This window comes from Felis catus, chromosome D1 (genome assembly GCF_018350175.1).
Source record: "Felis catus isolate Fca126 chromosome D1, F.catus_Fca126_mat1.0, whole genome shotgun sequence".
Lineage (NCBI taxonomy): Eukaryota > Metazoa > Chordata > Mammalia > Carnivora > Felidae > Felis > Felis catus.
In genome coordinates, this window is record NC_058377.1 from 106,860,451 (window position 1) to 106,887,164 (window position 26,714).

General features: G+C 41.5%; 2 protein-coding genes and 1 long non-coding RNA gene across 8 annotated transcripts in view; 1 reads left to right on the forward strand and 2 right to left on the reverse strand.

Moving 5' to 3' along the window:
• The window catches only part of ATL3 (atlastin GTPase 3), a 47,145-nt gene extending 40,132 nt beyond the window's left edge, over positions 1–7,013 (reverse strand). Inside the window, exon 1 of one of the 2 annotated variants that reach the window (XM_003993539.5) lies at positions 6,713–7,013. Coding sequence is in view for 1 of the 2 variants with exons in the window: in XM_023239979.2 (XP_023095747.2) it covers positions 6,388–6,433 (46 nt within the window). In the remaining variant the exon portion in view is untranslated. Of the gene's footprint in view, positions 1–6,387; positions 6,611–6,712 lie in introns of those variants that run through there. The other variant, XM_023239979.2, reaches the window with a different exon arrangement.
• A 4,579-nt stretch (positions 7,014–11,592) lies between these two features.
• Positions 11,593–13,075, reverse strand: LOC123380642. The gene is made up of 2 exons (XR_006586675.1): positions 12,882–13,075; positions 11,593–12,659 (listed from the first exon to the last, which is right to left on the reverse strand). It is a non-coding gene; the product is annotated as an uncharacterized LOC123380642 (long non-coding RNA).
• A 110-nt stretch (positions 13,076–13,185) lies between these two features.
• RTN3 (reticulon 3) overlaps positions 13,186–26,714 on the forward strand; it is a 59,677-nt gene continuing 46,148 nt past the window's right edge. The window contains exons 1-2 of one of the 5 annotated variants that reach the window (XM_045039476.1): positions 13,186–13,656; positions 25,669–25,725. In XM_045039476.1, coding sequence (XP_044895411.1) covers positions 13,518–13,656; positions 25,669–25,725 — 196 coding nt within the window. In that variant the 5' untranslated portion in view covers positions 13,186–13,517. The remainder of the gene's footprint in view (positions 13,657–25,668; positions 25,726–26,714) is intronic. The other 4 variants (XM_019812579.3, XM_019812581.3, XM_019812580.3 and 1 more) reach the window with 4 other exon arrangements.

The window sequence follows — 26,714 nt, forward strand, 5'->3', positions numbered from 1 at the left end:
CAATAAAACCTCATACCTACTATTATTCCACTCATTATAACACTAGCATTTGTGATCATGACTTATTACCCAGCTGGGAGCTTCTGGGAAGTAGGGAAACTGTCACATTCAGTCCCAGTATCTAAAAGGAAGAAGTTTCCTTGTATTGTGCACATTAACCCCAATAGTACATGTCAAGTATCTTAATAAAAATCAGTTTCTTCTCTTCCCTCTTGCAGTCTCCTTTCACCGCCAAACTCCTTGAAGGTATGTCTTCATCCATTTACCCATTCCCTTCTCATCACTTTGCAATCTGACTTTCCTCTCAATCTCCCTGTTGAAACCATTCTCAGGTTTATCAATGACCTCTTGCCAAATCCAATGGCCCTTTCTTGATTCTCATTCAACTGTGTGACAACACAACTGCCACCTGCTTCTAGAACTTCCGAAAACCTTTGGACTCAGAGACAGTGCCCATTCCTAGCTCCCACCCAATCTCTTTACCATCTCCTTCAGCTGCTTCTTTTTCTCTTTGGCCTCCTGTGAGTTACACCAGCACTCTGCTTCAGTCTTGTGGTTCTCATTCGCTCCCTCAATGAGCTCTTTATTCTTGTAATTTCGCTATACCCTCTATTTTGGTGATGCAACTTCATTAACTCCTAACCTGCATTCAGGTCCAAATGTGAAACTGCCTAAGGGACAGATTCGCCTGGATATTCCACCATCACCTCACTCTCAGAAGTAATATGTAGCAATATACGGGTGTAGGAGTCAAGAGACGAGTTCCTGTTCCAGTCCCACCACTAACAACCTGTGTCATTCTGGGCATGTCTAGTCTTCGGTCTCAACTGTGAAATGAGTCAAGATTCAACCTCTAGAAACCCTTCCAGTACTAACATTTCATAAGTCTACTTACAAGTGATGACTTACAAGTGTCATCAAAATGAATCCTCTCAATTATTCCACTTCTCTGAAATCTCTACCTCTCAACCTCTACACCTCCCGACTCTATCTTCCTTTACACTATATCCCCAAATCCTATCATTTCCTCCTATGACTCAAGCTCCTCTTTTGGCAAAGGTTGTTACTCTAGTGAGGCAGAATGTACAGGAGAAAGGTCTTCCCCAACTGGGGCCCAGTTTTGCAATGACTCTTAACAGCATGAGTAAATCATTTTACTTCTCTGTGTCTCAGTTTCCTCTACAAAACCAGGCAGTTAGGTGAAGTGATTCTCTAGCTCTAAAATTCAATGACTCTTTAACAATTGAAAATTTCCTGGATATTTAAATTGGCCAAACTTGCTAGGTAACCCATTCATCCCTTGGCGTAATTTAAATTATACAGGACTGGCTAAAGAACAGATCAAAATTTATAACGATAAAAACATTAAAGCAACTTGCTAAAGATTCACACGAAAGCTTTCGAGGTTTGGGGTTTTGTTTTGAGGGGTTTTTTTTGGGGGGGTGGGGATTGGGATTCCCCCTAACTGCAATGAAATTACTCCCACTTCTCAGGAATCTTAAACTCTAAAGATCCAACCTCCAGGAATGGTAGTAGAAAAACTTTTAAGTGGCAACCTTACATGCCTTCTCCCTTTAGTGAAGCAATTCTTCCCTAAGATCTATAAATCTACTCTGACACAACAGTAATGCTCACTTATATGAACAGTTAATGTTCGTTTATATGAACAGCTAAGGCTGTATTGTGTTTATATGAATAACAGAGACATTTTTGTACACATATAGAGATGTGGCCTGACCACAGTCACATCTGTCATCCATATACATATAAGGGAACTTAAAACCTATGTTCAAAAAAAAGTGTGTAGGACAAATGCTCTTTCATACTGCCATTTCTGATTATTGCTGTAATAGCCCATAGTAATACTGAAACAGCCATCACTTCAGGTATGTAGGAAATGCTGAAAATATCTGGATAATTAAAGTCTTTTAGCAGTTTGTGTGGAAGCTACAATCTTTTTTCCAATTACTTTTAAAGTACTGATTTATCCTTTACTTTTGGCACAACACACCTTAATCCAGACTCACCAACAGGTCTATATACACCTGTTCAAATAATCTCTGTGATGATTGCATTCAATACACTTAGCTCTGCACCAAAATGGCAAAGGCAGACAACCCAAGTGGAAAGTTGAAAGACTTAACAGGTGAAACAAATCATCACAGGGAAGCTTTTGTAGAGACCTAGCAAATTACAGCATTAACTCTTCCTAGAACGATCTAACTTTGAATGTTTAAAAGACTTTTTAAAACGTAGTTCCACAGGCTAAATTAAAAATAGGTGAGACTACTGAATCATAACTGGGCTTTTCAGGTCTATGGAAAACATAACTTCTAACAAATAAATTCTATCAGAAAAGCATCATAGGGGGGCACCTGGGTGGCCCAGTCAGTCGGTTAAGCATCTGACTTCTGATTTCGGCTCAGGTCATGATCTGGCTGGTGAGATCGAGCCCGTCAGGCTGGTGCATTGACAGCGCAGAGCCTGCTTGGGATTCTCTCCCTCCCTCTCTCTCTCTCTCTCTCTGCCCCTCCCCATTGTGCGCTCGCTCGCGCTCTCTCTCTCTCAAAATAAACAAACTTAAAAAAGCATTGTAGGAAAAAAGTTTAAGTTCCCCTCAAATATTTGAAAACACACCTGAACGGGGATAAATTCAATGCAACTAGTTAACTGGAAGCAGTTGCAACTGCTACTTCAGAAAATTCATACAGAATTTAGTTGATCAATTCGACAGTGTAGACCAGGGTTATTCAACCTGGGCATTACTGGTATTTGGGGCCAGATAACTCTCTACTGTGGGAAGCTATCCCATTCATTGCAGGATATCGAGCAGCAACTCTAACCTCTACTCACTAGATACCAGTAATGCTACCCCTGGTTGTAAGACCCAAAAATGTTTCCAGAAATTGCTAAATGTCCCACCGGGGCATAATCACCCTGGGTTAAGAACCACTAGAGTAGAGCCAGCCTCAGTGCTCATCTTTACTGCTCAGAGAGTTCCAAAAAGCAAATAAACTTCAGTTTCAGAAACATTTCTACTAAGTATAGTGTATGACTCAGGGTAAAGTTATGACCTGAGTTTTCCACTCTCCTTTTGAAACACATTTAATAAAGGGCAAGAGCAACACACCCAAAAACAGAGGCATATCATTTCATGCCTTGTTCTCGCTGGCAGTCTTTAAAGTTCCTAATTCAGACAAGGCCAGAGAAAACACATCATCATATGTGAGGGTAAGTACACTAAGACCTCAGCCAACTCCAACTGCTGGGTGTGGTTCCATTTGCTCATGGCTGGGGAGTGCTTTTATATACTGTATTCTATTCTGTCTTAAGGAAGTAAGTAGATACACATATTTTTTTAAATTGTCTCAATGAAAATACTACTTATACGAAACAAAAGAGAACACTGGGGGAAATTTACATTCTAATCAATTCAAGGGCTTAAGAGGAATTTTTTCTCAATTCATCTGCCATAAAAAAAAAAGTCTGTGTACTTTAGCACAGAATGCTGAACAAAACCGTATTTTCCTGGTCAGTTTTGTAGTGCTTTATGAACTTATAAAGATAACTATGACTAAACAGTACTGAAGATTCAGAAATGCAGAGACCAGGCTGAATCTAAAAATGACGCCAGGCTGTATTATAGAAAAAAAAACATTTTTTTTAATAGAATGAGTTCAATATTCATCCTATTTGACTCTTCCCTAAAAATAAGAAATCACCAAAATCAATTTGGTTACCTGAAGGTTTTATTTGTCTGTGTTCCAACTGAATAATGCTTTCTTAATTGGCAATATTTGACTTGGATGCCTTATCAAGACATAAAAACAGTTTTTTCACCTACTACACCAGTAAAGTCTATTTCCTAACTTGTAATATACTTTAGCTGTGAAATATATCAAGTTCTATCAAAACACATGCTACTAAAAAGTATTTTTTACAAATTTGCAAAGAGCATCAACTTCTCAATACAAATACTGATATTACGGGGACACCTGGGTGGCTCAGTCGGTTAAGTGTCTGACTTCGCTTCAGGTCATGACTGCCAGGTTGAGTTCAAGCCCCACATCGGGGTCTGGGCTGACAGCTCAGAGCCTGGAGCCTGCTTCAGATTCTGTCTCCTTCTCTCTCTGTCCCTCCCCAGCTCTGTCTCTCAAAAATAAACATTAAAAAAAAATTTTTTTAAACGCATATTGATATTACAAATTATAGTTCCCATAAAGTAACAAATCAATTCAAATGTAAGCAACCACCTACAGGGAAATTTTAGTATATATTAGTATGCAAATTAGAATTACTTGGGGTTAACTGTTGGCTGGCCCCTGGATGAAGTAAATCAGAATCAGTGGGTCCCACACATCATCAGGTTTTAAACACCACAGGTTTTTCTAATGTGCAGAACTGAGATAGTCGGCTCTACAGTGACTAAAGCTTTTTTTTTTTCCTTTTAAACAAAAGCTTTCCCCTCACTTCCCCCTTCCCCTGCCATGTTTTTTAGACAATATATTCCTAAAACTTCAGATAACTTGGGGAAATGTTTTCAAATACAGATTAACTTTAAAATGCATCCGTGTTACGTGAACAATTTCTCAGTTCACAAGGCCAGAGAAACTTAACAGGCATGCCTAGTCATTATAGGCACATTTTAAACCGGTTCTCAAACAAGTTCACACAACCCAGGTGCTTCGTAGGAATCTTAATGGGCGCCTGGGTGGCTCAGTCGGTTGGGCGTCCGACTTCAGCTCAGGTCACGATCTCGTGGTTCGTGAGTTCGAGCCCCGCATCGGGCTCTGGGCTGATGGCTCAGAGCCTGGAGCCTGCTTCCGATTCTGTGTCTCCCTCTCTCTCTGCCCCTCCCCCGTTCATGCTCTGTCTCTCTCTGTCCCAAAAATAAATAAATGTTAAAAAAAAAAAAATTAAAAAAGGATACTAACCAAACTGTTAAATGACCTAGCACTGGGGATAGGGGGAGGTCAGACAACTTTATACGGATCTCTTGCTTCTTACGATTCTCTATTATCTCATTTTAAATAATGAGTGTGCATTTAAACTTTTTTCTAAGATTTAGAAATCATATGAAAAACACAGTGCTGCAACGCAGAAAATCAATTTTAAAAAGCCCATTCGAAACAAGTCCTATTTAGTGAACGCTAAGAAAATTATGCCAGTACACACATTTATCCCCTATCGTTATTTTCCTTAATTTCACGATTATCCCAATGAGATAGTAAACGGTAGCTAATAAAACAACGTGCTGCACTAGTGTTATTTCTTTTCTTACAGAGATCCGTTTCACCCAAGCGTTTCCTATACAGGTGGTAAAAGCAGAAACAGGGATTTCTAGACTACAAGGCTAGTTTGGTACAAAGTCGAAAAAAGCACTAATTTGAACTTCAGGTCACTGCAACACTGAACACCTGACACAGATTAAAACCACGTAGGTTTTGCTTCTCCAAAGGCAAGCCAAAATGTGAAGTGACGTTTTGGGGTCCGTTAGTTCTTCTCTCCCTTTCACAAAACATTGCACCCAACTTCGCACTCAGATTCGAGGGCTCGGATTTAAGATTCTCCAAACAATGTTCTTTTTCTTTTTTTTTTTTTTGCTTCTAGGTTTCTCGAGTAAAACTTTAGGCGATTTCAGTTAACACACAAGCCAAGAACAAAGCTGGGTAAAATGACAGATGAAGTATCTATCCTTCAACCTATGGTCTCTATTTGATTGTTAATACTTTTGCTCTTTGTTAGGTCTTCGGGAAAGCCTCGGCACAACGTCCGGTGCCTAAGGTCCTAGAAGAACTTCCTAAAGACCAATTCAGGCCACATTCTTTGATCTCGTTCATGGAAAGAAGGGTGATGTTAAAATCCACTCTCCTAATACTTGTCAGCGCCTCGAGGTCGTTAGGACGAAAATAAAGCTTCCAACTCCAAGACTTCGGAGTCCGCCAGCGCCTTGCCAAAGGCTGAACCTAGACCATCTACCTTCCCGCTCCCTGGGCCCCCGGATCCCGGGCCGCGAGCGAGCGAGCGAAGTGCCGGGCAGGGAGGGGGGCCGCAGCCCCGGAGCGCGCGCGGCTCGGCCAGGGCGGGGCCGGCGGGGCCGCAGTTGCGGGACTCCGCCCGCCCGCCCCACCAGCCTTCGCGCACTGCGGGCCTCGCCCGCCCGCAGGGCCCGACCCCCGAAGGCGGCCGCTCCCAGCCGGGAGCCAAGGCGCCGCCCGCGCCCGATCCTCGCTACCAGCCCCCGGCCTCGAAGTCGCGGCCGAGGGTACCCTGGGCAGGGGCGCGCGGTACAAGCCCCGGGACCGAAAGGGCGGCGGTGCGGACGGGCGGTCTCCTCGGAACTATAATCAGGAGGGCGGCGGGGGCGGGGGCAATTGGGCACCTCACCTGCTCCTCCCGAGGCAGCCGCTACCGCTCGCTGAGGGGACAACATGGAGCCTCCGCCTTCAGCACAAGCAGCAGGGGCGCGGAGAGGGGCGGGCTGAGGCGAGAACGAACCGGGCCCAAGAGGCGGGAAACGGGCGGGGCCTGGGCTCCAGAAGAAACTGGGGGGAAGGAGGGGTACGCAGAGCTTGGAGGGAAAGAACACGGGGCGGGTCTGCGAGGCGCGGCAGGCGCTTGGGCGGGCCGTGGGTGGGGGAGGCGCAAGCGACCGAATCCCGCCCGCCCGACGCGTGTGCTCGTGCGCGCGCGCGCGCGCGCCGCTGGCTACCTGGGACTGCGCAATGGGGGCGGCTGTCCGTTGGGAATTGTAGTCCGGCGCTCTGAGTCCCAGCCTGCGGTCCCTAGTCTGCGCACTCATCCGGGGCGGGGAGGAAGCGGAAGAGAAAGGATTTGGCGCGGCTCTTCGACGACTGAACTACAACTCCCAACAGGCCACGCGGGGAGGGGAGGAGCGAGCCCGCTCAAGCCCGGGCCCGCCCGCGAGCCCCGCTGGGATCCTGATCTTGCGACGCGGTCCGGAGCGAGGGATTTGGGGTAACCGGCCTTCAGCCCCTACCCGCCGCGTTTGAGACGGTTTCGGTGTCTAAGGACGGAAGGGAGGCCTCAAACCTGGATGACGTGAGCGTCACTGGTTTTTTAACGATTTTGACTTCACAAGGAGAGGAGGCCGTGACTTCATTACCACCATCATCAGCTTCACCCCGTAATCCCCTGCCTGGCCAAGGCTGGTGGTGCAGGAGCACCACCGCCCTGATAGCTAAGAAATTCCAATGAGTCTCCTTCCACAGGCTTTGTCCAGCCTAAGCTATGGCCATGTCTGGTAAATGTCAGATTTACAGGAGCTTGCTTTGAAACTACTTTTGCAAGCACAACTTACTGATCAATGCAAAAGCAGGTTCTCCAAAAATGCTTTTATTCACACTTCACATATGATTGAGAAAATGTCAGTTGCCACAGTTGAAGAGTTATTTTGGATTTGTTGGGGTAGGGGCAGTTATCGGAGCTAAGTAGCTGGTGGAGCTTATAGGAGGCTAAAGCAGCCATCCCAGCACCACCACCACCTCTTGATATTACCATTCCCTCATTCATTAGACAAATTATTATACTTTCTTCTGCCTCTGCCTTAACTATTATAACCTACCCAGAACCTCCTTCCAGCTACCTGTAGGCCTTGCCAAGCCTTTGAGCTGTTTTTAGTGCCTGAGTGATTAGGACAGAGGTGAAGAGATAGAGATAATTCTGCCTAATCTTACTAGAGAGACCATGTTTAGATTTCTTTTCCCCTGCCTTCCTATTCTTCCCAAACACTCAAGATCACTTGAATACTCTCCTTGAGGCTTTAGATTTAAGAGTCTAGATCTAGTCCATTTAGGCCAGCAAAAACCTAGACAGGGACATCAGGGCAAGTGGCTAATGGGGTTTCACACTAGGTGTGCAGGCCCTACAGGATGTGTCACAGCTACAGGGCATTATGTGGCATGCTCAGAAAGAGAGAGCGGCCAAAGGCCAATGACTGGTCACAATTGCAACATACAGTGTAAGAATTTAAAATTGGACATACATCCCAGAATTCTCTAGACCCTTTCCTCATCCATTTTCATTAGACTTCTTGCCATATGACTTATTATGTTTTAAGTAAAACATAGTCTTTTAAAATATTTACTTATTTTGAGAGAGTGTGAGAGGGAGAGAGAATCCCAAGCAGGATCCACGCTCTCCACACAAGAGACTGAGGCAGGGTTCAATTCCACAACTATGAGATCATGACCTGAGCCAAAATCAAGAGTCAGATGCTTAACCAACTGAGCCACCCAGTTGCCCCTAAGTAAAACATAGTCTTTTCACTTCTCTTCCCATCAGAATAGGAAGTTTTGTCTGTTTTTGTTCACTGTTGTATCCACAGTGTTTCAAACAATGCCAGGCAGATAGTAGAAACTCTAATATTTATTGAACAGATAAAGAAGGGATATGTGACACCTAACAGTGCTCACTCACTTTCTCGCTCCCTTAATATTAAGTCCCGAACTTCTGCTTTTGAACAAAATACCCTGTTCTATTTTAAGGGCTCCCAACGGAGATCTGCTGAAGTCCATCCTGTCAGGAAGTGACCAGTAAATGCTGACATTACATCTGTCTCAATATAATATCACCAAAGTCAGTGTTAGTTGCATTTGGAACAACAGTACAAATTATAGGTAGATTTTAAGGATTAGTCACAGCTCAGAAAACAACTCCTATAAACGAGAAAAAATGTTTTGTTGTTAGTGTCATTGTTTCTTCGCCAATAACCAGGGTCATCAAAACAGTAAACATTTAAAATGCTCAATATTGATAACACTGATTACAGCCTGCCTTTAGCCATCTCACTCTGAATTGAGTCATGTGGTATGACCAGAGTCTGTGTTTTCCTTGTGGTTTTCCAGAAGCAGGTGACATGTAGACATGTTTGAATGGCTAAGGCCACAGTGTTTGGGGTCAGACCAGCCTGTCTTTGAATTCCGGCTCTGATGCTTACTAGCTGTGCAAACTTGGGGGGAGTTACTAAACCTCTTTGAACTTATTTCATTATCTCCTGCAATGATTCGAGTTGTTGTGGGTTAAATGCGATGTAAGTGTTGGGCAATTATGACCGATGCATAGTTGGTGCTCAAATATTGGTAACCGGAGTCATTTGGGAAAACGCAAAACACAGTCAGAAATATTCCAGATAACCAAGTGTTTTATGAAGCACACAAGTAACAAAATTGTTTTCTGCAGTGACATCCACTGTGACTCAGGTCCCAAAGCTTTCCAAAAATAGCTTTCCAGAATTGTTATGTGCCAGACATAGTGCTAGGCCATATTGCTGATATATGAGTAAGACACATTCCTGTCCTCCAGAGACTCACAGTATTATGGGGTAAATAGCCAAGTAAATAATTATCACTCACTGTGACTGTGCTGGGACCCAATTCAGCCTTTCCTCCTACCACCTACTCCTAAGATCCACGTTTAAGCAACAGTCTGGGGCCTTGGAAGGGACAGACTGGACTACTGGCATCTCTGGGTGTCATTTAAATATCTACCTTACTTTGCGTATAAAATGAGCTATTGACCTGGTGGCATAGTTTATGAAAAGAAAATAGTCAACCCCAACTGACAGGGTGTCAGAAAGTTGGAGGGGTGCCTGGGTGGCTCAGTCGGTTAAGCGTCCTACTTCAGCTCAGGTCACGATCTCATGGTTCATGGGTTGGAGCCCCACATCGGGCTCTGTGCCGACAGCTCAGAGCCTGGAGCCTGCTTCGGATTCTGTGTCTCCCTCTCTCTCTCTGCCCCTCCCCTGCCCATGCTGTGTCTCTCTGTCTCTCTCTTTCGAAAATAAATAACATCAAAAAAATTAAAAAGAAAAAGTCGGATATCAGGCCCTCAACGTGGTGGTAACACAGGAAAATCTCAAAACGTATCAGCTGCTTCATCATTGTTATTTCAGCCAACAGCACAGCTATCTGTTTCTTCAAAAAGATACTAGAGGGGTGCCTGGCTGGCTCAGTCAGTTCAAGCCTCACATTGGGCATGGAGCCTACTTAAAAAAAAAAAAAAAAAGATACGAGGAAAGACCCTTAGAATTTACTATTAAGGAAAGGAAGCAACAACCTGTGTATAGCATGCTATCATTTATGTTAAAAAGAGTGAATGAGGATGAAGATTTGCTCTCTTCACCTTTGCATTCGCCACAAAAAGCTCCTAACAGTACTTACCTATATGTGTGTAGACGAGACTAGTAGCTGGAGAGGGGTTAAGAATAGAAGAAAACTTTATAGTGGGCCTATTCTTGAATATATATACTCCTATATACATGACATATGAATATATTCAAAGAGGTTTCTTAATTAAACTATATTCTTTTTCTTCCCCCCTAAGTCAGGGGGAAAAAAATGGGATAATGAGATGGCCTAGAAGCCGAGGTGGGAAACTAGCTGTGTAAACACCAGTCCTCTAAGGACAGGGCCAAGGAAGAAGAGGCCCAGCTCAGTGCCTCAGCAGCAAAAAATTACTCCAGAAAAAAAAAAAAAAAATTGCTACACAGAACTGAGAAGTGGCTATGCTCCAGTGAACACTTCAAAAATCCCAACTGAGGGGCACCTGAGTGGCTCAGTCGGTTAAGCGTCCAACTTCGGCTCAAGTCACCATCTCACGGTTCACGGGTTCAAGCCTCGCGTCGGGCTCTGTGCCGAGAGCCTGGAGTCTGCTTCGGATTCTGTGTCTCCCTCGCTCTCTGCCCCTCCCCTGCTCGCGCTCTGTCTCTCAAAACTAAATAGGCATTGAAAAAACATTTTTTTAATAATCCCATCTGAGCCCATCTCTGTCGGAAAACCTCACTGAATTCACTGGGTCCCCCATATTCCCATTAGCCTTAAGAGGAACCCTCAGTTCCTCAGTGCTGTATTCCTGCCTTTCCACACTCTGGCCCCGACACATCTTTCCCATTTTACCTCCCTCTTGTTTCAATTCAAGCCCTTGGCTCTAGGCAACTGGGCTGACCACACCCTAAAAACCTTACTAGAGTCACGCTTCTGACCCTCTAACCACCACAGATGGCCGCGTTAGTCTACGTGTAGCCCTAAGGCAGCCTGTGGAGGGGAGGGGCAAGAGGGGATCAAATCTAGGCCAAGTTCTGCTAAACAAGCCAGCATTGAAGTGCATCATGGGTTGGGCAGGGAGGAAGGAGTGCTCTCCAGTGATTGGTCTGCCCAGAAGGAGGTCTTACTGTATACTTGCACAAAAGCAGCCGCTTCATTTGCTTCACACCATTCTCTGCTTTTAATGACCTCCTTACCATTCCAAACTCTGACCTTGTTCTTCATAAAACCTCCCAAGCCACTACCAGCTCCATTATGATTCCCTCTCCCTTTAAATTCATACAACTGAGTTGCTATCTCATTAGAACACTGCAGTTCTGTGTTGCTTGGGGTTGTTTTGGTTGCCATTTACTTTTTATTTTTATGCGAGTATTTTCGAGCCCCAACTAGCTTGTAAGCTCATTGAAGACAGGACAAACATATTTTTTTGATTCCTCCACATTCCCCAGGATGGTGTCATTCTCTCAGCAGGTGATCAGTAAACATTTGTGGAACAAATCATAGATACAAATAACATCTCACGCAAGAGTCAGTCTCAGGGAAGTTTACTGGTACGGCAAGAGGGAGCAGGAAAGAAAAACAGTTTCAGGAATTGGACCTAGCACAAAGGTCTCTTACGGAAGAAATCTTAAGAGTATGAAAGGACCACCAAGACATCCGTACCTTTATTTTTAGCTTCTTTTCTCTACTTCTGGTTACCATGAAAACAGGTTTCCTTTCCTTTCCTTAAGAGCCTAGCAATCGCTGTCAGGGCTAAGGACCAGCCTCATTCATTTTCTTATCCAGCATCTAATAGCATACATTTTTAAAGTTTATGCATTTATCAGAATGGGTAGATAACTGGCTTGGTTATCAGATTGGTTTCTATTTCCCTTTGTCATCTAAAGGACAGATTGCTGCATTATCAACTGATGCCGTAAGTGTCAGAGGAAGATATTTGCCACGTATTATTTTGGGAAATATCTTCTGGGCCTTTTTTTCCAGAGCATTTGCAATGGCCAGTTTTTTTCCTATCTGGGCTTTACCTGACCTTAAAAAGTGTCAAGGGCAGATGTAGTCTACTTCCTGTTCTAGAAGATTTCCAATGGTCAGATCACTCGTCCTTTCTGTTGCTGCCTGGCATACCACCTCCCCCTTCGTGAGGCTGCATCTCTACAGGATCTGCTGATCTTGCAATTGCCCTTCAGGTCATCGATCGCTGCTTTAGCAATCACAAGGCCTACAGTTTTGATTTTTGCCATTTCCAGTTTACATTCCCCTTTTTAAAAGAATCATGCACATTTCAAGTATTTTGATCACGTGTATGGAGAAGGCTTTGAATTTCACAATCCAACCAAAGAGGAGACCAAAACAAAACAAAACAAACAAAAACGAACAAAATCCAGTATAAGCTAGATATCTGGTTTCAAATAAATTTTCTACTAAAGACTCCATTTAGGCTATGGATAAAATTCAATCGTATGTATTTTGTGGCATATTCTCAATACCTCATTTTACCATCCCCCCATAACCGCAGCCAGGATGTTATCTCCGGGCTCTTCTTCTCATTAGCTCAGCTATTTTTTTCTTCAAAATATGTCTTCTTTACTTGATAGCCTATGTGGAGGAAAGGACAACCTTAAGACCCAAGGTGGACCCCTCTTTGGGAACAGAAACAAGGTAAGAATATGAAGCAGGGTCTGTTGGCTGCATTGGAATGTGACTAGAATGAGTAATAGTTTTGCATTCTGTATAGCATCTTGCTCCACCTACCAAATGGGAGACCGTGCCATCTCTGCCTCAGAGATTACGACACATCCAGAAAAATTAATAAAGCACCTTGCACAGTGGGCCTATATCCACATTCCGGGTTTCACTTTTCATTGGCGTCACAGGCAGGAACGCATCAGACAAAAGACATCCGCTCGGCAATTTATGGGAAAGACATTCTCCAGCTAATGGAAGCCAAAGAAACTTCTATTGTTAAAACCCATAATCCGGCGACCCTGACACATTCACATAAGGAGTTATGAAGAAATACTAACCTGCGGGGCCCCCTCCCACTTCGGCCGCAGTGGTGGGCGGGGCTTGGCCTTTGGCCACGCCCCTTGCGTCTCGTTCCCGGAGGGGCGCGGCCCACCCCGGCCTCTCGCGCCCGCGCTGGGTGAAGCCAGTTTTGCCCCTCCTTCCCCGCAGGAGCGCGGAGGGACAGTTCTTGCGCTTGCGCCCTGCGTCGCTGGGCGCCTGGACCCGACCGCCGCCCGCCCGGGGGCCTTTTGTGCGCCTGCGCGCTCGCGCTCGCCCTCCCGCCCTCTCGCTGCGCTCGGCTGAGTCAGTCAGTCTGTCGGAGTCTGTCCTCGGAGCAGGAGGAGCGAAGGGACTTCCGAGAGCCAGCTGCCCGATTATTTTCTTTCCCCTCCCTCTCTCCCGCCCCACATCTCTCTTCACCCCTCTCCTGCCCTTGCTCGCGCGGCCATGGCGGAGCCGTCGGCGGCCACTCAGTCTCCGTCCGTCTCGTCGTCGTCCTCCGGGGCCGAGCCTTCGGCGCCCGGCGGCGGGAGCCCTGGAGCCTGCCCCGCCCTGGGGGCGAAGAGCTGCGGCTCCTCCTGTGCGGGTGAGGCGCTCCGGGGAACCCCGCCCTTGGGGGGTGGGGGGGACGTTGGAGTGTCAGGGAAGGCAAAGGACCCTCGCCTACCGGAGGAGGCTTCAGCCCCCGGTTACGAGCGGGTGGAAAATGGGCTAAGGGGGAGGGGAGAGTAAGGTGGTGCAGGCGGTGAGGAAATAACGGGGTGTGAGGCAAACAGGTTGGGGGCGGGGAGATATTCTGGGGAGTGGGCGTTAACGCCGAGGCCCAGCAGGTGGGGGAGAAACACCATTTCGGGGGAGCCGTCGGCTGAACCGGGGTGATTTAGTGGAGGATTAGAGAGATTGAGAGGATTGGGGCAGGTTGGTTGCAGGAGAGCGAGCTGGCTAGGGTTTTGAAGAGATGATGGTGCAAAGGTTGCACTGCGGGTTTACAGACAGGTGTTGACATAGTCGGAAATTCGTGGTAGTCTTCCAGAAATATGGAAATATTTTTTTGGTTTCCCGTGGGGGAGGATCAGGACGTTTGATGGAAACATGGTAGCCGTTTTCTGTGCTCTTTTCCTGCGCCTGTAATTTTTGTTGTGGTTAGACTCCCTAAATGCTCGCTTTTCTGAGGCTCCGAGGTGAGAGGAAGCGTGATGAGAATAGCTCCGGGAAGATTTGGGAGGGAGCAGCTGATGGTCCAAGATGGATCCGTGGCTGCATCTGCAACACAGCCCGCTCTTCACTGGCGCGGCGTGGGGGTGGGGACAAGCAATCAATTGCTTATATTCTAGAAGATAATAGAGTCATGCCAAGCCATCAACACATTTTGATTTCATGCTCTCTATGGGCCATTATTGATCGCAGTGTAACAAAGGGGAGTGTTTAGCGCAGAAAGGGGGGAGGGGGAGAAAAATTAGACAAAGCAGGAGCTGGTTGAACCCCCTTCTTCTGTCTCTCTGTGAAAGACTAGGAGGCAAGCTGCAGGCCGCTTTTAGTTTCCATTGTATACGCGTTTGCCTGCTGGTGGGAGCTGGCTGGCAAGCTCCCCTCGTGCAGAGATCTGCAGTGCAGATGCCTTCTTGAGGGCAAAAAAAAAAAATGCACCATGAGCAGGTGGTGGTTCTTAGAGGAACTCAGTCTTTGAAAAAAAGAAAAAAGAAAGAAAAAAAACCTTTTCGTCAAAGGAAGGGGGCCATAACCCGGGGAAAGTACAGACAATTTTGTTCTGCATTTAGTTACCTTAAAGGATTTTGAGCGGGTTTAAAATACTCCGTTGTCTCCATTGCCAGAATCTTGGGTTGATTGTTCTAAAGAACGTGGGATTTCTGATCTTGGCTTTAAATATTCCCTAGATGTTCTGTTTTGTTTAATCTCTACACCCAAAGTGGGGCTCGAACTCACGACCCCAAGATCAAGAGTTGGATGCTCCACCAACTGAGCCAGGCAGGTGCCCCTTTTCTCTAGTTTTTTGAACACTGGATTTCCACATAAGAGCTTTGGGACCCTGTTGGATTCTCCAGTGTGGTTATGGCCATTTTGATAGAAACAATATCAGAGGAAGCTTCTGCAAGGTCAAGATTAGCTGTCCAGATAAAGGAATGAGGCAGCAAATTTAGAACCCTTGTTCCCTTTAAACGGCCAGCGTTTCTCCTCCAAATTTTTGTGTTCTGGGCAAAGGTCCAGATGAACAACAGCTTCCCTATAACTTAGCACCTTGGTGTTTTGGATTTAATCACTTGTCATTGCTTACTGTTTGGTTGTTGGCCCTTTTGTATAGACCTTTCGATTCTTCGTGATTTTGAATTCTTGATTCACCTGCAAAATAGATAGATACTCTGTCTTAAGTTCTCATTTGTTGTAGATGGGTATTAATATTATCTAAAAAGCACTAATACAGTTTTGGTGGGCCTCATTGGTCGGGTCACTACTTGAAAAGTTGAGCTTAAGATACTGTAATGTGTGCTTAACCATTCCATTGGAGAAGCTCTTCCCCCTTGTAGAATGTTTTCTCCATATCTCAAAGGAAATGTCCTAGGCTTCTGCACTACGAAAATAAGGTGAAGTTTGTTATTCCACAATTTAACCTATTTAAAATGGACACTTAAAAATCTACCTCGATTGTTTAAAAAGTCTACAAGTGTTGATTGATGTCAGCCTTCAGCTTTCACATTCTTTCACCAAGCTCCTCTTGGTTTAAGAGACTTTCAAAATGTGGAAAGGGTGGTCGCTTGGTGTCCTGCAGGAAAAAGTTTTGTCTCAACTGACCTGTCTAGTAACAGCTTTTAGAAATATTAGTTACTACCTAAAGGTAGAGAATGAGTGATGACACTCTCTGGTCTAGTGCCCAGGTGCTAGTGCAGCCAGCAGAGTATGCTGGGAGAAGGTGGTCAAGGGCCAGAATTGGCATCCCGATTTTCTGCCTTTGAAGAAAATCAAAGATCTCAAAGGCAGAAATTTGAGGTCAAGGTAAAAGAGACTTAAATATTTAGTGTTTTCTCAGAAGGGGGATTGCCTTTATTAGACACCAAGTATAGATACCGTGTCTGAACTTTGAAGGTTTACTGTCTTTTTAAAGCGTTTAATAGTGTTTAAAATCCTACAGCTTGAGAGACTGTCCTTTATTATTGCTCTGAATATCATGATGCCAGAATAAAGCTACATTTCTTGTATCTGTTCATGGAAATTAACTCAAAGCAAAAACAGCGTGGACAGTTAAAAAAAAGTTTTTGCTTTAAATCCTTCTTTTCTCACTCGTGAAGCTTAGTTGTCCTGTGTACTTTGTATGGCATCACTTTCACAGTTTATTCTATTATGTCAATCAAATATAAGTATGTAATTTGTATTTTCCATCTTAACCCTTAGGAAGGAATCTACCTGTTTAACACTGACATTAACTGTATTATATTCATGTCACATTATCAGTGGCAGTATGACATGGTGATAAACATGCAGATTTGAGCTCCAAAGGCATACAGATTTCAAGCCTGATTCTGTCTTTTAATGGTTGTATGACCTTGTGCATATCCTGAGCCTCAGCAATATGACCTAGGCAAATTTGCTTTGTGCCCTGAAATCCTCACTTTCACTGAATAAGAGTACCTAATATTTGATTCATTTATTTGCAGGTTACAAACTGCACATAGATAAAAAAATGTCAGTTGAATTTCAAGTGAGAAATCATAATCTTCCTCACAATGAAGGAAGATCTTACACCACTTTCCTCTTTATAAAAGTGGGTGTTGCAGCTTTTGACCCTTCACATTAATGTCTTCTAAGCTACCAGCCCTTTCACTCAGCCAGTCTGTTAAAAGGAAGGTGAGGGGCAGCCAAGGTGTTTTGTAGATAGCTTGGCATGACATCAGTATGCTTAAGTATTGGGGCGCCTGGCTGGCTCATTCAGAAGAGCATGCGACTCTTGAGCCCTACGTGAAGTGTAGAGATTACTTAAATAAAGCTTAAAAATATATGCTTAAGTATTTTCTGCAGCATTCTGACCATAAGTGTGTTACAATACACTGTCAGTGAAAGCAAGAAAGAGTACAGGAGACAGCAAGAATGGTCATGTCAGTATGGTTTACATTTGCCTATTGACTTGGATGGTTTTTATTCCCCAGAAATAAAATGTTTCTTTTAATACTGTTTTCGTTTAGAGTCACATTCACAAATAGTTTAACCACTCTAATCTAGTCTCTCGTGTGACAAGCATACCTTAACCCTAAATTGAAATTTCTAGATGATTGTTTATGAAATTGCTGGTAAGTACATCAGTGTTTTTACATTTTTATAATTTGAGATGGCCTAAAAACAAAATAAGATGAATACTATTGCTTTTATTGTATTTTGTGGTAAGGAAATTATATACTCATCCTGATCTAGGACTCACTGGTTTATTTTATTTTATTTTATTTTATTTTATTTTATTTTATTTGGGGGGGAGGGGCTCATTTACCTCTTTAATCCTGTGTGTGTTTCAAGCACTTGTAAATGAAGTTTAGTAGTGAGGGAGTTGGTGACATGTCATTGAAGTTTAGGGAGAGTTAAGGTTTCCAGTTTTTTTGAGGCTGTTTGTTCTATAGAAAAGCACTTCCCTTTAGCAGTAATCCTAGAACTTAACCGTTTTTGTAATTCCGAGTGGAATTATAAAAGGCTCCAAATAAATGAATAATTACACATATTTGTTGTATGTACTTAATAGTTTATGTTCAGCTTTACTGTTAATGATGAATTTTATAACTGCCTCCAAAACTTTATAGGCTTGTGAAAAATATATTAATAGTAAAGCTTTTTAGATAAAAGTTATCAAGTTGATATTATGTTTATATAATTATCTTATTCAGAAGCTGCCCAGGAAACTGACTTGACTTTTTACTCAGTTCATTTATTACAGCTGTTAATTCTAGAATTATTTTTGGTCATTGAGTATGCTACAGATGTTTTGAAAAATTGTATATGCCACGTAAGTTTAGCTATAATCAGTATTGCTTGTGATTGCGTCATTGAAGTCTTTTACTGCATTCTTGTGACTTATGTAAGACATTTTTACTCTGTGATAGTGCAGTTTCAGAGAGAATCCCTTTAAATACTGTATCAGATTGGTGTTTGTTTTATTAGGAAAGGGTGTGTCAGAAGGTAGCCTTCTCTTACGATTTTCTTTTTTAATTTCGAAGAAACATACTTACCTATTTTCTCCAATCAGCTGTTTTATTTCTCCCTGTAAGCATATCATCATAACCTAACCAGGAGAGGCGGTTGGAGCTTTCTGAGACGTTCCTCATTGGCACCTTGCCCTTAAGGATATTGAAGGGTATCCTGGAAAACTTTTTTAGCAAAACTGATACAAATGCCCTTTTGTCCTGTTACCTGAAAGCATTTCAGCAATGCAGTGTCTTTTATATAGGAGATAGAAATATTTGATTTTTATATCTTATCTTTGTGTATTGCTTTGTAGTGTAAGTTGTGCCCGTACATTAACTTAACAAATGTTTGAGCATATAGTAAAGCTCTTTGGGAGATAGGCAGGTAAAACAGATAACTATATCTCTGGAAGCTATATTCAATAAGAGAAAGACTTGTGTTATGTCTATCTATGACATAGATAGTGATATAAGCGTCATTTTACAGATGAGGAATCAGGCTTAGGGAGATTAAGTGACATGCCTAAACGTTTGTTGCTGTAAAGTTGAGGGTAGGATAAAACTAAGGGATCATTGAGGGTCCAATTCAGTTCTCTTTTGAATACACATACTGCCTCTCTTTAAAATTTGAAACAACCTGTGATAAAAATCTTTCAGTCACCCTCTTCACTTCAGTTATTGGTTGAACTTAAAAAGTTTAATTTCTGACTGTATGTTAAACTAACAAATTTAAATAAATAAATTTTTAAAAAATTTAATTTTTGATCCCATGCTTCCTAAGCCATGTGCCGTATTGCTCTGCTTTTCTATAGAAACTTCTGTTGTGCTCACTAGTTATTTTCCACATTTTAAATCCAATAGCCACTTCTTAGTCCTCATCTTAAATGCCCTATCAGCAGCTTCTGGTAAAATTGATCACTTGCTTCCTCTTTGAAATAATACTTTTCCTTTAGTCTTCCACGACACCACATGCTCTATCACTGGCTGCTCCTCCTTTGTGTCTTTTGCTAGTTCTTCTCCTCCTCCATCACCTCTCCTTTTTTTTTTGAGATACAATTCACATAACATAAAAAGCACCATATTAAAATGTTTATATATATATATATATATATATATATATATACATACATATACACACACCCAAGGTTATGCAACTATCACCACTGTCTAGTTCCAGAACATTTTCATCACCCCCAAAAGAAACCCTGTACCTGTAGCAGTCACTCTCCATTTCTCCCTTCATTCCTTGGCAACCACTAATTATTGGGATTTCATATTGCTAATTCTTTTTTTGTCTCCCCAACGTCTAAAATTTAGAGTGTTCCAGGACTGACTTCTCAGAACTTTTCTCTGTGCTCTGGTCTCATTTATGAGAGCCATCTTGTGGTTTGAAATACCATCTATAAATTGGTGACTTCCAAATCTTTATCTTCGGTCTTCATGTCTATGGGCATCTCATACTTACTGTGTCTAAACTTGAACTCCTGATCTTTTATAAGTCTGTTCTTCTCACAGTCTTGTGCATCTCAGTAAACAGTCATTCTGTCCATATTTTGCCCAAATCAAGAAGCTTGAAGTCATCCTTGACTCCTTCCTTCATATAACATCAGCAAATCCTATTGATTCTATGCTCAGAACATATCCAGCGTCTAACCATTTTTCTCGACCTCCGTTGTTACCCTGGTCCAGGCTGCTATCATAGCTCCGCTGGATTATTGCATTTGCCTCCTAACTGGTCTTTATACTTTATCCCTTGCCTCTTTTCAGTCTGTATTCCATACAGCAGATGGTGTAAGCCTGTGAAAAACGTAAGTCGGATCATGTCATTCATGGGCAAATGCTCCAGTAGCTTCTGATCACACTCAAGAGTCAATGCCAGTCTCACCCAGCTTCAGCCACAGTAGCTTCCTTACTGTTCACACCAGGAACACTCCTCTACCTCAGAGTGTTATTTGCCGTTCACTCTGCCTGGGATGCTCTGCCCCCATATATCTTCACAGCTTTTCACTCCCTCACTTTCTTTAGGTCTTTGACCACCTTATCTAAATCGAACAAGAAAAAACACCTTATAGGGCTCCACTCCTTTATATTTCTTACCATCTGTCATATCTGTCACAATCTTACTATATTTATATAGTATATGATCTGACTTACTTTGTTTATTGTCTGTCTTCCACACTAGATGTGAGTTCCATCAGAGTAGAGATTTTTGCTGTTTCATTCACTGCTTTTTTTTTTTTTAATATTTATTTATTTATTTAATTTTTTGAGAGAAAGTGAGGAGGGAGGGGCAGAGGGAGAGAGAGAATCCCAAGCAGGCTCTGCGCTGTCAGCACAGTGCCTGATGCAGGGCTCAATCTCACGAACCATGAGATCATGACCTGAGCCAAAATCAAGAGTCAGATGCTTAACCGACTGAGCCACCCAGGCGCCTCTTCACTGCTCTATTTCTTTTTTTTTTTTTTTAACGTTTATTTATTTTTGAGACAGAGAGCATGAATGGGGGGAGGGTCAGAGAGAGAGGGAGACACAGAATCCGAAGCGGGCTCCAGGCTCCAAGCTGTTAGCCCAGAGCCTGACACGGGGCTTGAACTCACGGACCATGAGATCATGACCTGAGCTGAAGTCGGACGCTTAACTGACTGAGCCACCCAGGTGCCCCATTCACTGCTCTATTTCTAATATCTGAGCAGGACCTGGTGTAAAGCAGGCCCTCAGATATTTTTGGATGAGCAACTAATCATTTTTGTTAAGCAACTAAAACTAGTCCTTGGTTTATAATAGGTGTTTAATAAATATTTATGAAATGAATGGTTGGAGACATTTTATTCCCAGAAAAACAGGCATATAAACAAAGTAGTGCATAAGCTTTCACAGAGTTCATGAACTGCTGTGAAATTGTTCATAAACCACAGATGAGGAATGTTTGGTTTTTGAAAATCAAATTAGGAGTTTTGCAAAAAACTTATTCCTGTGGAAATTGATACATTGACATAGGTGCTAAGAAGAGGGTTTTTATGTAAGCCCATAAAACTGTATCTGTAATAAATATATCTTGTGTTTAAGATTGGCTTCTTTGCGTCTGGACTTGAGGTATTTTTCACTAATGGTTTTAATCCAGAAAAGTCTCTGTTTTGTAACCACCTGAATGCCACATTTTGGTGTGTTAGACTCCATTTCGAATAAGGACTCAGTGGTAGGCTAGTCTGATGTGTCAGGATTTTTAAATATGTTAAAATAAGTCTAATTTCCATCTCATTCCTAAAAAATATATGAGATTTTGATTCACTACATTGATCTTGAATACTATTTGGAGAAGGGTAAGACATTTCTAAAAGTAAATGTAGTGCTGTTTTAGAAATTGGGTCATTAAAATATTTGTAGCGAATTTCCTATTAACACAGTCCATTTAGTTTCTGTTAGACTTTCTAATTATGTTTCTTTTGCAACAAGAGTTCTGATTGTTCTTCTCTTGGATTATATATACATTTATTCCATAAATGTACAAAGAAACCCAACTCTTTTAGTGTTCTAATAAAAGACTTAAAGTAGGAAGTGCTTAGTGACTTGGCTTCCAGAGAGTACAGTATGGAAGGATGGGGGAGAAGTACTACCTGGAGAAACCTGGCAAACTCCCTCAACCAAGGGATCAAGGTTAACATCTTCGGTGATAAGTCATATTGAGATAGTATATACCCTTGATATGTTAGAAGGAGGACCCTTCACCTAAGTTGTAGTCTTCCCCAAAACCCAAAACTCCAGTCTAACCATGAGAAGAACATCTAAACATGAGACAAACCCAAATTGAGGGACATTCTGTAAAGTATCTGACAAATGCTTCCTCAAAACTGTCAAAAGCAAGGAAAGTCTGAGAAATTGTCATAGTCTAAAAGAGACTAAGGAGACTTGATGACAAAATGTGATATGGTATCCTGGATGGGATTTTGGAACAGAAAAAGGGCTTTAGGGAAAAATTAATGAAATGTATCAGTGTTCATTAATTGTAACAAATGTACCACCATATTAACATAACTTGTTAACAATGGGAGAAAGTGAGCGCTGGATATAAAGCAATACTCTACTACCTTTGGGCCTTTTCTGTAAATCTAAAATTATTCTAAAATTAAAAGTTTGTTTTAAAGAAACCCTTAATCATGAAATCAGAATTGCTTTGGGAGAGGCAAGGAGGCCCACTTTCACTACTTCTCTTCAGTGATGCAGTAATAGAAAAAATATAAGGGAAAAATGGAATAAATTTTGGGGAAAAAATTGGTCTGCTTATCCCTGGAATTCTGACAGGAGAGAGAGCACTAGTTGGCTTAATTTAGCATTTCTACTGAAATGATATGAGTTATCATCAGGAATTGTGGTCACGAGAAAGAATAGAAACCCTTTTCGAGGAGCCTACCTTTATAGGCAAACAGGAAAACTAAGTAATGAAAAGAATATTTAATTTTAACGTTAGAAAGATGTTTGAAAGAGCTGATGGATTTCTAATTTTCATTATATGAGTTTTAGATAAAGTTTCAAATACTACTTTTCCTTATGTATTGAAAGATGCCTTAATAACCGAACCTTGTTTCTCTGTGTAAAAATATAGTTTGTATTCTGCTGGTGTTGAAGGACAGCTGTCACTAAAATAAATAATTTGTTGGAATAATATTTTAATGGGGGTTAGAAAATTCAAACAGTGAGATTTATTTGGTTTATTTTCCCTCAATAATAAATCAAAACTGAAGTCTCATGTACAGTCCAAAGCACCTCTCTTCCTATTCCCTCTGCCCCCAGCAGTATCTGGCACAGGCTTGACACAAATTTGAAAACCTACTCTAGTGTGCCCTTTTGCTCTCTTTGCACCTGTTTTTCCACTTCTCACCCACTCAGTATGCTGCTAGGGAGAGAAGGGTTAAAAGGTAGGGGACAAGATCTTATTTTACTGGTCTGATGAAGTTTTAAAACATAAACTTGACTAGTAAATTTTTAGGTAACTAGCATATAAGATAGGTAATCTGACTGGTGGATAGAATTATATAAAAAGAAAGGCACAGACTTCCAGGAAAAGTGTGATTTGAATACTGATTCTTGACACAAGCTTCAGGTTTTCATTTTTTTTTTTTTAAATCATAAGTGAGGTTTGTAACGATTTCATTTAATATGCATAGAAGTGTTTAGTTCAGTGTCTATCAGCATTCAGGACTCAGTAAATGGAACAACCTGTTTTCAGAGTGGCATGATGTGTGTGTGTGTGTGTGTGTGTGTGTGGTAGTTTTGACAGTTGCAGATTAAAGTCTTACGAGGATTAAAAATCTAGTGGTGTGAAGACTAAAAAGATTATTCACTAAAATTTTATTGGAAGACCTGTTAGAGATCCCATTTGAGGTGTCCTTTTTCTCCTCTAAGGTTGCTTACCTGTTCCTTGTAAGGAGAGGGCAATTAGAAATTAGAAATTTAGAATTCTTGAAAAATGTATGTCTATAACAAAATTCAAGAAAAAAATACAAAGAAAATTAAAAACCAGTGAGTAGTACCATCCAGTTAACATTTTCATGTATATCTTTTCATATATGTATGAATATATGTATATATATGAATGGAATGTCATATATATAAGAATTTGTATGTTAAAATTTTCCATTAGGAGGGGATGTTAGGTAGAGGTAGATAGGCAAGTTCACAGGATCTGTTTTGGCAAATTGTTACTGGTTATCTGTGTTTTGTATCAGAGTAGATGTGATGCATAAGAATTTGTGTGTTAAAATTTTCCATAGGAGGGGGTGTTAGGTGGAGGTGGATGGGCAAATTCATAGGATCATTTTTGGCATTGGGCTTTTTCAGCATTTGGTTTTTGCTTATTCAAATTTAAACTCATCATCTGGTGGAGATTTAATGTTGAAGGTAAATGCATATAGGGATGAACCCATCTGGAAACATTAAAGAAACCTATAGAAATGCTTGCTTTAAAAAGAAGAGAGATGGGGTTCCTGGCTGGCTCAGTTGGAGGAGTGTACAACTCTTGATCTCAGGGTTGTGAGTTTGAGCCCCGCGTTGGGAGTAGAGATTACTAAAAAAAATAAATAACGGAAAACAGTTTTTCATTTGTAGTGGTAAATGTGGTGCTTTATCTTAAGATGATTAAAAAGCAATGAATTTTAAAAGTCTGGTCTTGAGTTACTGAATTACTGCTACTTGTCCACTAAACTGTCTTGGTGTTAATGTTCTCCATATTTGTTGACTAAGTACTTACAATATAGCTATAGCCCAGTCCTTTAAAGCAGTCTCCCCCATTTTATTTCTAATGTTTGTAAAAACATGTTTATAATTGCAAGGAAAAAAGGAGGTAACAAGTAAAGGCCAGTATATTTAGGGGCATTTGGGGGGAGATTGCTTTTCCCATGCTATTTTTATTAATTTTTTTTCTGTATTTACTGAAAAGATAATTTATATGCTTTGGTTTGTTTGTTTGTTTTTTTTTTAAAGGGCCAAAGGTTGTAGTTAGAAGCAAATCTCCCCCACCTCAAACCTTAAAGTCCCTTTTGCTAGTCCCCTTTGTTGCCAGTTAACAAACGGGGGCATATGTATATATCTCTGCCCTTTGCTTTTTCATCAACTGTATCAATATACATAGCTGTGCCTTTATTCTTTTTCATAGCAGCAAGTATTCCATTGTTTGGATGTAACTAGTTTTCTGTTGGTGGTCATTTTGATTCCTAATATTTATGACCACTGCTTTTATAAATATTCTTATAAACATGTTTTTATACTCTGTGACAGTATTTTATGTTCTATTCCTAGAAGTATAACTGGCCAAATTCAAAAGAATATTGATGGTTGGTGGGGATAGTACATGCATTTAAAATTCTGATAAATGTTGCCAAATTTAGAGGAGTATAATTTTAGAAGGTGGAAGGTTTCTCATGTAGTCCTATTTGCCTAGTGGATTATTTGTGATTTTTTTAATGTAATCAGGGTCCACTTTGCATATTTGCCAAGTATATAACTTTAAATGCTCATATTAGTGACTAACTCTTCAAATGCAGTTGAAAATAGTTAAAAGGAAATATCAATTAGTACTAAGATTCTTATTTTTTCTTTCCCAAAAAGACTTGCAGGGGAGTATCATCTTTCTTGAGGTTATATTTGTTTTAAATGCTAGGGGTTCCTCTTTTCGTTCTCTGAGGGTGAGAATATTTGATCCAAAAAATTAAAGTAACTTTTAGAAATGTATCTTGAAAATGAAATAAGGTTTTGCTGCCAGGTGAGTGAAAACAGTAAATGGAAGTAAAGATTTGAGTTTTCCCATCTTGCTCAAACCCAATGAAATTATGATGCTTGGCCAAAAAAAAAAAAAAAAAAAAAGGAGAGTTGAAGTTAAAATTCCTGTGTGAGGTTGTCAAATTCTCACGCTGTATATTTTCTTTCAGATTCCTTTGTTTCTTCCTCTTCCTCTCAGCCTGTATCTCTATTTTCGACCTCACAAGGCAAGTCTGTCATTTTTTTGTGTGCATTTATAAAAGAAAAATGTTGAGAAAGAGGCTGTAACTGGGGATATGAGGCACAAGTTTTCTATTGCTCCCAAATCCCTTGAAATAAAATCTGTAAACCAATTCTTCATATTTAGCAGTTTGCATTGGATTTCCTATAAAGGTTAATAGATTAAGGCTAGGTAGGTGGACTCTTTTAACAGAGCAAAAGCTTTAGGTATAGTTTTGAGTATTTCTTAAAGGTTATAAACTCAGCCACAGAATTTAGAGCAGACAGAATTGTGGCTCAGAAAACAACTCACTGCAGGATGCATTTAACTTACTGATTTGCAGTTATGTAACTGGTTTAGAGAGGTAGTAGATTTGGAAAGACAGTATAAAAGTGTGCTTCCGCTGAACTGCTAATCCATCAACCTAGCTAGAGTACTTTAGTGTGAATTTATCTGAGATTTGTCCCAAGAGCTAGGCTCGTACCAAATTGCCTAGGGACATTGAACAAGTCAGTTGACTTTTTGAAAAGCAAGGCTTGTTTTCCTAGGGATTGTGGGGTTGCTTGTTTGTTTAATTTCCCAGCCAGTGAAGAAGGGAATTGGAGTGTGATAGCTGTATGTGGGGGTAGCACTACCAAGAATCTGCAAGGGAGAGCACATTTGCACTGATAATAAAGTACAGTTTCATTTCTGTGGTTGTACTTGACCTAAAATATAGGTCAATGGAAAACCCTTATTTTAAAAAAAGGTAATTAAACTCACTAGATAGGTCTGAGAAGCCCTGTGCAAACAGATTATTGTCCCTGCTGGAATTGTCCCATCTGTAGATGCAAAGTGTGACTGCTGGTTTGGTAGGAAGACTTTGACCTTATAAGAATAAAAATATAATGGGATAAAGTGAACAAGTATATTTTTTCAGGGGTTTAATCTGCTTCTTAGAAAGCATGGTAAATAATTTATTGCTTTTAATTCAGACTGATAATATTAGATCCCCCC